General features: G+C 35.7%; 1 protein-coding gene across 1 annotated transcript in view; it reads right to left on the bottom strand.

The window, feature by feature from the left end:
• Positions 1-15,726, bottom strand: part of LOC123529687 (autophagy-related protein 2 homolog A-like) — a 125,168-nt gene that overhangs the window by 8,526 nt on the left and 100,916 nt on the right. The window contains exons 26-39 of the mRNA XM_045310136.2: positions 14,502-14,572; positions 14,005-14,072; positions 11,841-12,020; positions 10,901-11,033; positions 10,532-10,758; positions 8,178-8,419; positions 7,685-7,841; positions 6,577-6,744; positions 5,648-5,749; positions 5,186-5,404; positions 4,517-4,650; positions 2,648-2,714; positions 1,105-1,184; positions 316-437 (exon numbers count right to left, since the gene is read on the bottom strand). Coding sequence (XP_045166071.2) covers positions 316-437; positions 1,105-1,184; positions 2,648-2,714; positions 4,517-4,650; positions 5,186-5,404; positions 5,648-5,749; positions 6,577-6,744; positions 7,685-7,841; positions 8,178-8,419; positions 10,532-10,758; positions 10,901-11,033; positions 11,841-12,020; positions 14,005-14,072; positions 14,502-14,572 — 1,970 coding nt within the window. The remainder of the gene's footprint in view (positions 1-315; positions 438-1,104; positions 1,185-2,647; positions 2,715-4,516; positions 4,651-5,185; positions 5,405-5,647; positions 5,750-6,576; positions 6,745-7,684; positions 7,842-8,177; positions 8,420-10,531; positions 10,759-10,900; positions 11,034-11,840; positions 12,021-14,004; positions 14,073-14,501; positions 14,573-15,726) is intronic.

Raw genomic sequence — 15,726 nt, forward strand, 5'->3', positions numbered from 1 at the left:
CATGTTTTTTGTTGATCTGTTTTGTTGGGTTAAAGACGCATAAACACATTTTAGGTCACATGACAATACTGTGACTTTTAAATTTTAAAAGTGTAAGAAGACCCCCCCCACCCCCACACACACCCACACCCAAGTTGCATCTCCATATAACAATTTTAGGCACAATTAGGCACAGGTGTAGACAGGCAAGCCAGCTAGATAGCACATAAATGATTATCCACTTCCTAAGCTTGGTTTCAAACCTGCAGCTGTGTAGGACAAGTGATTTGACGCAAATGATCTTAACCACCAGGAAAGATGGTTTCATAGGCATACCTAGCTGTACAATAGAATGCATTGGTCCCAATCCACCCAATATTGTTGGTAGTTGATTTACTTTGATATCTGTCAGCCACTCATTCAAACAGAACCACACAACCTTGTCAGAACCTAACAACCTGAAATACCAAAAAAAAAAAAATTAATTGGTTTCAGATCATAAAAGCAACATCAAAATAATTTCTAGAAAAATGTTGTGTATCAACATTACTGTGAAACTAATTATATCATCAAGATCAAACAACTGTGTTTAAAAGCAACTACAACATGTAATGGAACATAAAACTGAACAAGGAGCTGCACTTTAAAAATGCAAAATCATGCCCTCAGATGTATGACCAAAGATACTGTTTTTTGATCAAAGTAATCTACATCTATAGACCAGTTTGTAGGTCTTACCACAAGTGCGAGTATGAACTAAATTGGGTCATTCATATTGGCTGTAGGGCCAAATACGTTGTTCATTAAGGTTTTAAGTTTGAAGGTGAAGGTCATATGAGGGTCATGGTCATTTATATAGAGGCCAGTTTGTAGATTTTGCTAAAGGACTGTTGAGTGTGAGTATCAACCAAATCCGGTGATTATTGTGCATGAACAAATGGACAGTTCAACTGCTATATGCACGGGGGCACAAAAATTAATTAAAATGACCCATTTTTGAAGAAACTTTAGATAATAAGAAATGGGAATAGTGTATTTATTCAAAGTGTTTGAACTGTCCTTGACTCCTTACATAAAGCATGCTTTGTTCAAACAGCAACATGTCCCATAGTATATTTAACTTACCCTTGCTTATACGTCAAACTTTTTAGTCTCAGTTCAGACCTGTTCAAGGACACCAGACCACCAAGACCAGCTAGTGCTCCCTAAAGACAACAGTAAAGACTAGTTATTCATTTATGATGGAATATATAGAGGATATTTGTTTGTTTGCAGTGAGATATCGAAATATATCATCACCGATAAGGGAGACAATTGAATATTTTCACGAAGGCGGAGCCTGAGTGAAAATATCAGAATTGTCTCCCTTATCGGTGATGATATATTTCGATATCTCACTGCAAACAAACAAATTTTCTTTTTATTTTATGCTAGCTTGTGAAGATCAACGAATTTTCTGTTTATTACATGCATAAATCTTCATATAAATCCAATATTTTATGACGAAATTTGGATTTATTTAAGCTACCGTGTTACATATGATACATCCGCTAAATTACCATGGACACTTAGGCACATTAATATCGAATATTGGTGATTAGGATCATTAAATCAACACGACGCCATTTTGTTTTTAAAAACAAAAGGCGACAAACAAAAACTGCATTTAAATATTTTGTGTAAAAATACACAGTCCGCGGCTAACAGAGACATTGACAAATGCCGGTAGTTAAGTAGAAGCATAATTAAATCTTTTCGGGTCAATCCGTCAGTTCGTTGAATAACCGGAAGCGTCTTTTGTTTACCAAAACACACGCTGAAGGTCAGATTAAAAAAAAAAACAACACGAAAAATCTAAACAACTGTGGAATATACGTATGTCCTTGGAAAATCAAGCTGCAGAATTAAATATCATCATGGATTCAATAGAAATAGCTAGGAAATATTGATCTAGGAGCTGCATAGCGTAACAAAATGGATGGAAGTTGGAACACAACTGGCTGGGCTCGGAGTGGGAAAGTAAATGCTGGCATATTACGTAAGGTTGAGTTGATGTCTTGTGATAATTAACTAAGACAACAACCAACTAAATGTGCTGTCGCAAGTAAAATCTACCAAACGATAGTGAACCAATGGAACAAAGTAGAGGGAACACACATATATCTGTAGCTACTTGAAATTATGGCAAGGCCTAGCAACCAAGCGGACAAAGGTAACATTATTTCTTTTGCAAATTTAATTATATAGCTAGCCTGTTCTATATAGGATTGTCTAGCAGTTCATGACTCATGTATGACTTCAGTATTAGTAAAATCCAGTAATTTAAAGGCAGCAAAGGGAGGTAATTAACGAATATATATTTCAAGGGAGATAATTTATCTGGAAAAAAAGAAGTTTCGGCACTGTGAGTGATATCGATTTATATCTCACTGCTATTTTCCAGTATTTCACCAATAAGCATAAAATAAAACTACATTATTCATTTATGATGGAATATAACCACAATCTTTAAAGTTTTATCTTGTCTATTTTTTCTTGTCAAATACAAATAATCAACTTTAAAGTATAGACCTACAGCTTTCCTACATATACCAATTAAATCCACCATAAAGATGTAAATGCTAGGTAACACTATGTGAAAATAATTAATAGGAAACCAGTAACTTACATGTTCTCTATCAAACTTTCCATGGTAATCTAATCTAATGGGTACATCTGGGGAAAACACAAATGATCTGTAATAGAAACAAACATAAAACATGCACTGTGTTTCATACCAATTAATCTTTACATATATAATTGGTATAAATGTCCAAAATGATAAAAGTCTGTAATTATACGCATACATATACAAACAATAATTTATGTTATTGCACCTCTAAGAGACAGGTACGAAATTTATAGACTACTTCCCATTCTTTTCAGGGACCACGATACGGTTCCTAAACTTTTAGTTCAGAAAAGAATCCCAGTTTTTAGGGAAAATATGAGCCACGTTATGAGAAAACCAACACAGTGGGTTTGCGACCAGCATGGATCCAGACCAGCCTGCGCATCCGCGCAGTCTGGTCAGGATCCATGCTGTTCGCTTTCAAAGCCTATTACAATAAGAGAAACTGTTAGTGAACAGCATGGATCCTGACCAGACTGCGCGGATGCGCAGGCTGGTCTGGATCCATGCTGGTCACAAAGCCACTATGTTGGTTTTCCCATGGCACGGCTCAATTATAGTTTTTTCAGGTTCAATTCTTTAAATCATCCACTAAATGGCTACTGATGAAACAGTGGGTATTGTTGAGTCACTTCACAATGTTTTCCATGGTCAATGTATGGTAAAATGTAGGCCAACTCGTGGCGTAATTATCACTTTCATTTCATGTCAGTCTGATATTACGTCCAACTCAGCCGCGTCCGAACACAGGCGTAATCATTAGTGATTAAAATATGAACATGAATTATAAGCTTCATAGAATGAAAAACGAAAGAAATATTTTAATTTGCTGTAGGTAATACATTTATCTATTGAACAGAAATGTTATTTGACATTATCTGTATAAAAAAGTATAGAAAAACAGCTATCAAATATACATACATGAACGTACAGCATTTAGCACAGTGTGAAGTCATACTCGATTTGTTCACCAAAGTTTATTCAGGGTGTTCGTGAACGAACACGCACATGCGAATATATGTGAATAGTTTTCTCCCAATATTTGTTTTGTCTTCAAATTTTGTAATTCATCTTTAGACCGAGGTAAATATACAAATAATATTGCGCTAATACTATTAGAATTAGCCTAGGATGTTGAGCTCATCGGGTACCGGTACCTGACTATGAATGAAATGCGCCAATAGTGACGTAATAAAGCTGTGACGTCACCAATGGCGAAAAACAAATCAATAATGTAGGTCAGTGGGTGATTTTCTTCAGGAACTACGAAGTGCTCAGGATGTGACATATTGTGTATTTTACAAGACAAACACAAGAATAAATTTGCTATTTGAAATATTTTTCTTTTCGCCATTAAATCATCATTGTGCTTGCAATCATGTCTGAAAGGCTGAAGTTCAAGTACCTAAACTATGCCAATTTTTAATAGTGGCTGCTTGGGAGGTAACTAGAGTCACAGATTGGGACTAGGTAAAATGCACATACATTGTATTTCAAATGACATCATGATCTATGTAAACTAGAGCTGGCAACTTAGCATTATGAATAAGGAAACAAGTGCAGCCAATTGAGCATTATGAATAAGGAAACAAGTGCAGCCAATTGAGCATTATGAATAAGGAAACAAGTGCAGCCTAACAAACATTATGAACTCCTCAACCCTGAAGTCAAGGTAATTGATAGGAATTTGAAGACAAGCCTTGTCAATAGTTTCATCAAGGAAATCAGCTGTAATGTAAAGGTTCTAATTTTCTTGACAATAAAAATTTAATCTTAGTTGCACCTTCACTACCATGAATTATTACATGTAAGTCAATATTTAGAATAAAACTGAAGTATGCCTGTATCTTAACAGGAATTTATTACTTGAAGAAGACAGGTTGTGCAGATCTTGCAGATTCTGAAGTGATGGTTCCCACACTAGATACACTGCTCTTCATGGATCCTGGTTTGGTGTCCTCACTAAGTGAGCTGGTCCCTAGACTACTTTTAAAACTGGCCTGCAGAATGGAAGATAAACATAAATAAACATTAATATTTCACATGGTTTATTTATGAACATTATATACTCTGAAAATATGGTACTTTTGAGGCAGGAAAGAAAATCTGTCAGGGCTAAAAAGTAACTTGCAGACTAGAGAGTCATACAAGACAAAGAGCTCTTTGCTAGTTTACATACTAAGCTGCTAGGCTGATAAGAAGCCCAGCTGTGGTATGTGCTAGACGTTTGGTCAACCCAGTTAATGAATTTACATATAGACTAACAGACCATGCATTTTTATACACCTTCCATGATGACCTGTATGAAGTAAACAGGTTTGAAATTTTCAGTGTAAAGTATGCTTTCAATATGATATAATGACACTAATTCATTAGTGGTCATCTACTGACCAAATGTATATCATTCTATGAAGTTTCATGGCTGTAGGTCAAAGCATCTTCAAGGCAATCAAGGTCACTTACACCTCCTCACTCTGACCTACTGACTGAAAGAACAATAGGGGTGTTCAGTATTTTGTAACAGTGTATACACACCTGTAAATCATTGGTAAGATCATTAAACTGCATGAGGAGATCTTGTGCCTCAGGACTTGCTTCTTTCTGATCTTCTTTATTTACAGTCATCACAGGAGGGGGTGGGGACGTGTGACTATGATGGGATGGGGCAGGTTTGCTGTCTGAAGAAGTGGGGGTACTCGTGTCTTCTCCACCAGCCAGGTCAGTAAAGAAAGATTTCAGGAAAAACCCTGTATCCTAAAAAGGAAAACAAGAATAAATCATCATTCTGTAAACTAACTTCTAAATTTCACAGTTTAAGCATTGGTTAAAATAACTTAGTCCCCGTTTGCATAGAATTTGGAGGTTTCGATCAGCAAAAAATGACTATTCTGTGAGAACACAAAATTGCTGCACTTTTAAAGCTAGAGGTAATACAAATTTTGATTTGTGTATAGACTATTATTGACTATACAAAGAAAGACACTTAAGTAATATTACCTGATCGACATTGAGTCGTATAGGTTGTAATGAAACCTTGAGGGCACATTCTTCTTCTGCTGCTGGTGGATTAGGTCTGCTGTGGATAGCTTTCACATGTACCTGGTGTTTTATATCATAATAAAAGCAAGTGAAATATAAATAATGTTCTGTACATAATAGCAAGATTAACTATGACAGAGTTCATAATATGACACAATTAACAGAAGGAAATATTGGAAAGGCCAAACAAGAGCCATGCTGGACATGGTTATTTCCCTGCCAAGCAAATGTTTCATGAAAAAGGTTGGCAAGAAGAGGAAATATTTTGAAATAACAAATTGTATGCATACTAGTTAGAGAAGAAACAAGTGTTGTCAAGCACTACTATGTTCAATATGCATGCAACAGTTATGGTTTTATACACACTGAAATTCATTTACTGTTCTTTACCATGCTCGAAAAGTTTAAATAAATTCTTTTCCGAAATTTCAAGTAAATTTACTGATATAAGCACTGTGGCAACAGATAAGCATGGCACTTACTTTTGATTCTGAAATCCAAAGACCATGCTGCCACTGTACTAAAAGGCACAGAAGAGAACCATCACAAAAACCTATATTTTGTGACCAAATTGTGCACATGTGTGCCTTACTCAAAGAAATTCATAATTTCTAGACTAATCAGTAGCAGAAGCCTAAACAGTCATGTGTAGACCTTACCCTGCTGAATTTCTATAATGGACTTGCCCATCTTTCAATTTGGACAGTACCATTTATTGTCAAAAGGGGTGCTTACCAAACAGATACTGACTGAATGGCGAACAATGCAGATCATGATCAGACTGCATGGATGTGCAGGCAGATCATGATCTACACTGGTCACAAAGGCAGAATCAGTTGTGTCCAGCATGATAAGTGTTAGGATACCATAGTTAAAACAATACAAACCATGTTGGCATACGTCTGTCTAGGTGTATCATCTGATGAATACTGGTAAAGGAATTTGTTCATTTTAGATGATTTGATACGATCCCTGACTTCTATATCACTGATCAGTAACACTTGTCTTGAGGCCTGTTCTGTGGTAAGTGGATATTCCTCATGTTGAAACCTTACCTGAAGAGTGCATGTATCGTGTATTATTACATGTTTTTCAGGGAATTAGCAAAACATTACAATGAAATATATCTGGTATTTTAACAGTAAAAATATCAAATATATTTTTCAGTGGTAAGAAAATATAAAATGGGTAAATATAGTCAAAACATGATATAAAAAATTGTTTGTTTTACATGTAAGATCAAAATATGTTTCACTCATGAACACCATATCTAACATTTTCACTTGTGGCCAGGTCACTCATGAAAATACAGCATCTGGTGTTCACTTTTGAAAATATTTCAATCTTACAGTGAAACAAATAAATATCCTCTATGTGTTAAAATTGGAACATATATAAAGAAATAGATTCTTAGATTATTTTTTTCTTGGTCAATTTCCCCCCTAGTTCTCTTTAAATTCAGTATCAACAATGGTGGTAACTTAATACTGGTTTTTTTCTAGCTAATTTGGGAACATAGCCTATACCCCCAAAATTGGGAATTTTGACGCCTAAATGTTCCAAATCAGGAAATATTTAGTCCCATAGGAAATAGTAAGGATGTGTTTAAGCACTTTCTCATACACTTGTTTCACATTGTACAACCTCTTTAACATACTTCCATTACAAAATTGCCCATAATTTGGTCAATGTTTGTGCAATTTTGAAGAAATTTCTTTCAGAATGTAGATTGGGAAATTTTGCACTCATTTTGTGAAAAATACATACTTTTTGGCATTGGGAATATAGCCGAATAACAGCTATAAAAACGGCCGAAAATAACCCCTGTTATACCTGCATATAAACTTGTGAAATTTTGGAAATTTGTGAATTCTTTTTTTGGCACATAAAACAATTAAACTTCTCCCAATTTCATAACTATTATAAGATTAGACTTAAATTCAGAGAGAGAGAAACTTATAAATATGTTTAGACGGTGTATAAAGGTTAACTTACTTTAGTTAGCTGCAGCTCCATGCACTGACAATGGTTTCTACCTGGTCCACCTTTGGTGAGCAATGTTTCTCTAGGTATTAATGGAACTTCCCGCCCCCCAGCATGACCAGACCATCTGTCAGGAGAACCCCTGTGGAATGATACACTCATACCTTCCCTGAAATAAAACAGAGGATAAATGAGCCGCACCTTGAGTAAACCAACATAGTGCATTTGTGACCAGCATGGATCCAGACCAGCCTGCGCATCCGCTGTTGATCCTGACCAGGCTGCGCGGATGCTGGTCACAAATGCACTATGTTGGTTTTCTCATGGCGCGGCTCAAATATTGTTAATCATTTTTGATCTAGAACTTCAACATATTATCTGGCATTGAACAGAAAATTTGTAATTACATAAATTTTTAAGTCAAAATATTATTTCAATATATATGCCTGGATTTTATTTAAGATAAATTCCTATGACCATTCTATGTGTTATGTTGTAATTTCACCTGTAATTAACTTCAGTACTGGCTCTGTCACTAACCACCCTATCCACCTCTGTTAGGTCTGAGCCACCGTAAATATACCAGACCAACGTCAGCTCCTTCAGTGTGTACCGACTCTCCGCCTGCGGAAAGTTCTCTGGAGCTTTCAATAAGTCTGTTCGACCAATAGGTTTTGAGAAATGATTGTCTTTGATTTCTACTGGTGCAGTTACTAACACTCTAATAGCAGGCTCCCCATCATTTGCCTGAAAAAGAATACGACTTGAAGTTAATAAAAAAAATAAATAAAAAGAAAGCATTACAATTACATCATTAATCTATAAAAATCCATCATCTCTCTCACAGACATACCATGTGATACTACATAACTTTTATAACAGACTTAATACATCCACAAACTTATTTTCTTTCACCCAGTTTGCCAATTTAATAATTCTGAAAGTTAAAACTATTTCAGAAGCTCAAACAGTATCTACATATTTTCTTAAGTATAATTATTTATCATACACTGTTTATCATAACTTGCACTTTCCAAGCAGCATCATTACTTTTATCATTATTTACCATAGCTTCCTCCAAGCGATACTGTTAACATATCATTACTTCCCTCTCCCACCCTAAGCAGTATAACCGATTTATTAATACTTACACTTTTTCCCAAACAGTATCATCAAGTTATCAATACTACACCTTTCCTCCAAGCAGTATCATCAAGTTATTACTTACACTATTATCCAAACACATTATCGTGAATTCATCATCCATTTACCATTACTTACACTTGTCCCCCCTTTATCATTACTTACACTTGTTACTATTTATTATTACTTGCTCTTGCCCCCCTCCACCTGCCCCCATTTATCATTACTTACACTTGTCCCCCATCTATCATTACTTACACTTGTCCCCAATTTATCATTAATTTTACTTGTCCCCCATTTATCATTACTTACTTGTGTCCCCCAGGCAGTATCATTACTTACTTATGTCCCCCATTTATCCTTACTTACACTTGTCCCCTAGGCAGTATCTTTATTTACACTTGTCTCCTAGGCAGTATAATTACTAACACTTGTCTCCTAGGCAGTATCATTACTTACATATATTCCCCAGGCAGTATCATTACTTACATATATTCCCCAGGCAGTATCATTACTTACATTTGTTCCCTAGGCAGTATTATTATTTACACTTGTCCTCCAGGCTATATCATTACCTACATTTGTTCCCTAGGCAGTATCATTATGTACACTTGTCCTCCAGGTAGTATCATTACCTACATTTGTTCTCTAGGCAGTATCATTATGTACACTTGTCCTCCAGGTAGTATCATTACCTATATTTGTTCCCTAGGCAGTATCATTATTTACACTTGTCTTCCAGGTAGTATCATTACCTACATTTGTTCTCTAGGCAGTATCATTATGTACACTTGTCCTCCAGGTAGTATCATTACCTATATTTGTTCTCTAGGCAGTATCATTATTTACACTTGTCCTCCAGGCAGTATCATTACCTACATTTGTTCCCTAGGCAGTATCATTATTTACACTTGTCCTCCAGGCAGTATCATTACCTACATTTGTTCTCTAGGCAGTATCATTATTTACACTTGTCCTCCAGGCAGTATCATTACCTACATTTGTTCTCTAGGCAGTATCATTATTTACACTTGTCTTCCAGGTAGTATCATTACCTACATTTGTTTCCTAGGCAGTATCATTATTTACACTTGTCCTCCAGGCAGTATCATTACCTACATTTGTTCCCTAGGCAGTATTATTATTTACACTTGTCCTCCAGGCAGTATCATTACCTACATTTGTTCCCTAGGCAGTATTATTATTTACATTTGTCCTCCAGGCAGTATCATTATCTACATTTGTTCCCTAGGCAGTATTATTATTTACACTTGTCCTCCAGGCAGTATCATTACCTACATTTGTTCCCTCGGCAGTATCATTATGTACACTTGTCCCCCATGTAGTATCATTACTTACACTTGTCCCCAGGCAGTACCATTACTTACACTTGTCCCCCAGGCAGTACCATTACTTACACTTATCCCCCATGCAGTATCATTACTTACACTTGTCCCCCAGGCAGTACCATTACTTACACTTGTCCCCATGGTGTACCATTACTTACACTTGTCCCCCAGGCAGTACCATTACTTACACTTGTCCCCCAGGCAGTACCATTACTTACACTTGTCCGCCAAGCAGTACCAATACTTACACTTGTCCCCCATGCAGTATCATTACTTACACTTGTCCCCCAGGCAGTACCGTTACTTACACTTGTCCCCATGGTGAACTATTACTTACACTTGTCCCCCAGGCAGTACCATTACTTACACTTGTCCCCCAGGCAGTATCATCAATCATACAGAAATCATCACTATCCTCGTCCTCACTGTATGACCCAGTCAGACGAGCAGACATTGTACTGCTGGTTACTGAGGCATCAATGTTCTGAGTTATCACAATAGGATCACGGAGAGAAGGGGAGCCAGTAGCGCCACTATCAGCAACAAAGAAAACTTCAGTCTGTTTAAGATCTGTGTTTGAAATGTCTGGTGAGGCTGAAATAACACATGTAAAGTACTGATTCACTGTCTAAAATTGACCTTCTAAAAAACAAACAATAGACTGAATTTCAATGTCACATGGAGAAAATTTGCTACAACTACAAGAAAATTTAACTGTAAGATAAAAGAGACTGACCTTCCTTTGACGATGTAGAACTGCTACCAGAAGATTCCTGCATGGCCTCAGACATAAGATTATGGACATGGTCCATACTGGATTTTGTTAATGGAGGGTCCTCTAGCCCTCCTTCATCATTTTCATCTTCAGTCTGTAAATAAAAGGTCATCGTTGCTTTTTTAAGATAAAAAAGCAGAATAATTATGAATATGATGTCATTTTGTTGAATTTTTTTTTTTTTTTTTTTTTTTGGATTTAACGTCGCACCGACACCTGATAGGTCATATGGCGACTTTCCAGCTTTAATGATAGAGGAAGACCCCAGGTGCCCCTCCGTGCATTATTTCATCATGAGCGGGCACCTGGGTAAAACCACCGACCTTCTGTAAGCCAGCTGGATGGCTTCCTCACATGAAGAATTCAATGCCCCGAGTGAGGCTCGAACCCACATCGATGAGGGGCAAGTGATTTGAAGTCAGCGACCTTAACCACTCGGCCACGGAGGCCCCCATTTTGTTGAATTCTTCTTATAAGACTTGCCATAGTACCTTTAACTTATTTACTCATAAACTCTGCATTTGAACTGAAATTATGGTAACACTCAGCCTGTGTATTTAATTTGATTCTTGCTTTTCATCCTTTATGAGAAAAATTCAGGAAGAGCCCACTATCCATAATATATAAACACTATAATATATGTTCTGCTGGAGGATACATTTTGGTCAAACTTAAATTAAAACATAATAAAAATATACATTTTAGTTAACATCATGTTGCATACTTTCTTTTTTCCCCAAAAATGTATCAGCCTTGCAAACTTTCACAAGATTATGGTGCTATCAAAACTTTCTATACATAGAAACAACTGCACATAAATCTAGGTTGTATCCTAGCACAAAAATCACACTACACAACACTATGTCATATACTTATGTAGTATGATATGTCCCAAACTTACATTGACACTGGTATCTAGGTCTATATCTGTCTGTATATCCATTCCCTGTTTAACTGGTGGATAAAGATCCCCGTCACCAGCGACATACTTGATCAGCTCTATCAAAGCCTGACATGAGTCAGCACATGTTCTAATGTTTACTAGATTGGATGACACTCGTAGATCTGTCTTTGGGAAATGCTGCAATTTTTACACATTTTCACAGTAATTTCATGCTCCAAATATTTAAATCAATTTACTCAACTGCAGTAAGTTCAGTATTCCTGAATTTTCTGCCAGAGCAGACTTGTTCCCCAAAAAATATTTGATAACTCCTCCACACACATCAAAGGTGGAGGACAAACATTAAGACATATTATTTTCTGTCAAAGAAATCAAAATAGTCACAGAGAACAAACACCTTGCCTATGGATCAAACTTGTAACTTTTCAAAGCCTTGAGCTAACTAAGTACTTTACCTAACAGGACTTAAAGTCCCATAATGCCTTTGCTTAAAATGTGGCTGCCACATTTTTCATTATGAACATAAAATATGCTGCTTTCTCCTTGATTCGAGCCTCTTAAATCTTTTAGGGTTGTGCATATTTTTGTAAACCTGTTCAATTAAATATTTTATTTTTTTTTGTTACAAAAATATTTGCATTTAACAATGGACAATAAGAATTACAATGTTATCTTTTATATGTACTTTTTTGCACGAGACTGAAGGAGGTCAAACTCCACTTCGTTTTAAAACTTTCTCATTGATTCAAGCCCATTGTTTGGTAGGTCAGTGTTAATGTTTGCACAGTCTATTTCAATGAAGCAAATTTCTATCAAGACTGACTTCTTGTTCACTTGTTACAACAGTCCAAATATGCTCAGGATGCTTTTAATTTGAAATTTGGGCTCACAATATTACCCACTGTGTAATTTCCTTTTGAAATAAAAAATTTTTGATGCAAAATATTAAAACAGGCATTTACTCAATTTTTCAGTGGTTTTATGACTAATATTTTCCAAAGGCATTTTAAAATGTAAATGACACAAGTTTCTGACGGAAGAACATGCTACATGAGCATGAATTTTACTAAAACACAAGGGCTCGAATTGATGAGAAAGCTCGAATTGACGAGAAACAGGCATACATTGTTTAATCCTATTTCCAATAATTGTTTTCTCTTATACTTGTCAAAGGTTTGATTAATTATGATCGCAGTAGAAAGTTTAATTGAATCTATTGTTTTTATTATCTCCTTTTATGACTCTAACTGTAAAAGTTCATGTGCAGTATTATATGTAGTGACTTTTCAACCATGTAATTATGCATAACATCTATTCAGACAGTTGATCCATCTGTTTTTAACATAAAATTTTAGGCCTTATGGAACTTTAAATTTAATATTGAATCAATTTTAGGCAATTCAACTTTATTCACAAGACTGATAAAACAAAAGCTGTCTCTAATACATATATAGCCCTATTAATGGCTTTTTGGAGGAAGCTGGGAATGTAATTTCCACCCTCAGGTATGTTGTGACACCGACCTTTGACTTAATGACCCTAAAAATAATTGGGGTCATTTACTGACAATAGACAGTCATGCTATGATGTTTAAAGCGTTCTCCGGCAACTGATCAGAAAAAATTTTTTAGTCTTCAGGCCACTGTGACCTTCAACTTTCACCTACTGATCTACAAAGCAATATGGGTTATTTACTAATTACAAGCAATAACTGTGACCTTGACCTTTAGCCTTATCCCCAATACAACAGGGATACTTTAAAGGCCATATGCAATGGAGTTTGATTATTGTAAGCCCAGCATTTTCCAGCTATTGTCTTTAATCAAATCGTCATGGAGGACATACACCTTGCTGAAGGATCAAACTAAGGGCCCCACCATCCGTATATCTGCACTACACCTAAGCTTAGTCGGCAGGCTCACTAGGGGTCATTTACAAATCACATGCAATCATCCTACGAGGTTTGACAATAAAAAACCCAGAGTCCTCCGGTCTTTATCAGAAACCAATTGGTCTACCAACCAACTCACATAAACAGAACAATGTACCCCTCTTTGAAGAGGAGAGCATAAATATGTCATCATCTTTGAATAATTATCTCAAACTTTTCATATTAGATCATTAATAACACATTTTAGTAGAGAAATGAAGAAATACATACTGGATCATTGCCTGTGTTAGATTTCAGCAGGAGTTCCAGCCTCCCAATGTCTGCCACACAAACATAATCTGTAACAATCAATATGCAGAAAATCAGTGCCACCAAAAAGTCTGGAAACAACTAGGAAATAACTACAAGCATTTCCAAACATGAAATTTGTTTAATATGTTGAGATTAACAGTCATACTATTGCTGTATTATCTTTTCCTAATGAAATTATTTAGAAATTATAGGACTAAGTTTTGGTGAAATAGAGAGTATCTGTTTGTATCAATGAAAATTATATACCCCATGCCATGGAACGAATGCCACAAACAGAGAATATACACACCTGGGGAACATATGCCAAGTCTTGGGAAAATATGCTATATCCAGGGAACATACCAAACAAAACCTCCACTTCACGATTTACAGTCATGTGATCTACCTACTGAACTATTAGGACAAACTGAAAACCTATAGTTTTATACTGACAAACAACTTATTTTCACCAGTACCTTTTCTCAAGTCTGTTCTTTGATTTTTAGTTTTCTTTGATATATACAGTGCTCCATCATCTAACACAAACCTGAAATACAGAAATGGCAAGAGGTTGAATGCCTCCATTTTCAAATAATTCAGACAATTCCTCAGATATATCAAAATATACTTTACATCACTGTAGAAATAAGATATTTGTTCTTGTGATCCAACTTCAACTACTGTCCGCTCGTGTGGCATTTCTGTAGTAAATCAAATACTGAAAAGCTTGAAAAATTGCAGTATCGTGGCTTAAGAATTGTTTATAATGACTATGAATCATCTTATGAAACCTTATTAAACAAAGTTAAACTAACTACTCTTCACCTAAGCAGATTAAGAACAGTTGCTATTGAACTTATAAAATGATAAACAACATCTCACCAGAATATATTAGATCCTTAGTAAATGTAAAATCTTCTTCTTATAATTTCAGATATGAAAACACATTAGAAATACCAACAGTAAAAACAGTCAGGTATGGCAAGAACTCTTTTAGGTTTGAGGCCGTTCGGGTGTGGAACAGTCTGCCAAATGATATAAGGACTGCACAGGAATACAAGGAATTGTCAGGCTGATCCCCACCTGGACTGGTCCCAAATGTAAATGTGCCATGTGCTTATAGTTGCTTTTATACTTTTCTTTGCTGTTTGGCTTGTTGTGTTGCTTTATTTATTTATTTGTGTGCTTCTTAGTTTCGTCCTTAGCTAAAGACTTTTTTTTTTTTTTTTTTTTTTTTTTTTGCATTTATCAGTTTAATTTGTTTGTCTGCTTCCATGTTTTTTTTGTGTTTTTATTCTTATTTGTGGTGTCGCCTGGTGGAGTCTCAGCGCGTGTGGACTGGCCATACAGCTGGCAAAACCAGGCGAAACATATCTTAAACTTTTTATCACTACTTCAAACTATCCATTTACTCATTATCTTAACAATAGTTTTTCATTTTAACTAAGTACTTACATTTAAATAGTAATATAAGTCATAATTTAGTATATTCTTAATATATTTTTTTATATATATCTTTTTTCTCTCTCTTTCATGCATGATGCCAATCTGTTTTTATTGTGATAACTTTGTAGATGACAGAGGCGGGTGTGGCACTGTGTATGACCCTCTCAGGCCCCTTTCCCTCTCTACATCTTTCTTTCGGTAGGTTGGGATAAGTACTTTACTTGGGGAATTAGGTTTTCTGTCTCACACTTGTCA

The sequence above is a fragment of the Mercenaria mercenaria genome, chromosome 1, assembly GCF_021730395.1.
Source record: "Mercenaria mercenaria strain notata chromosome 1, MADL_Memer_1, whole genome shotgun sequence".
NCBI classification, from domain to species: Eukaryota; Metazoa; Mollusca; class Bivalvia; order Venerida; family Veneridae; genus Mercenaria; species Mercenaria mercenaria.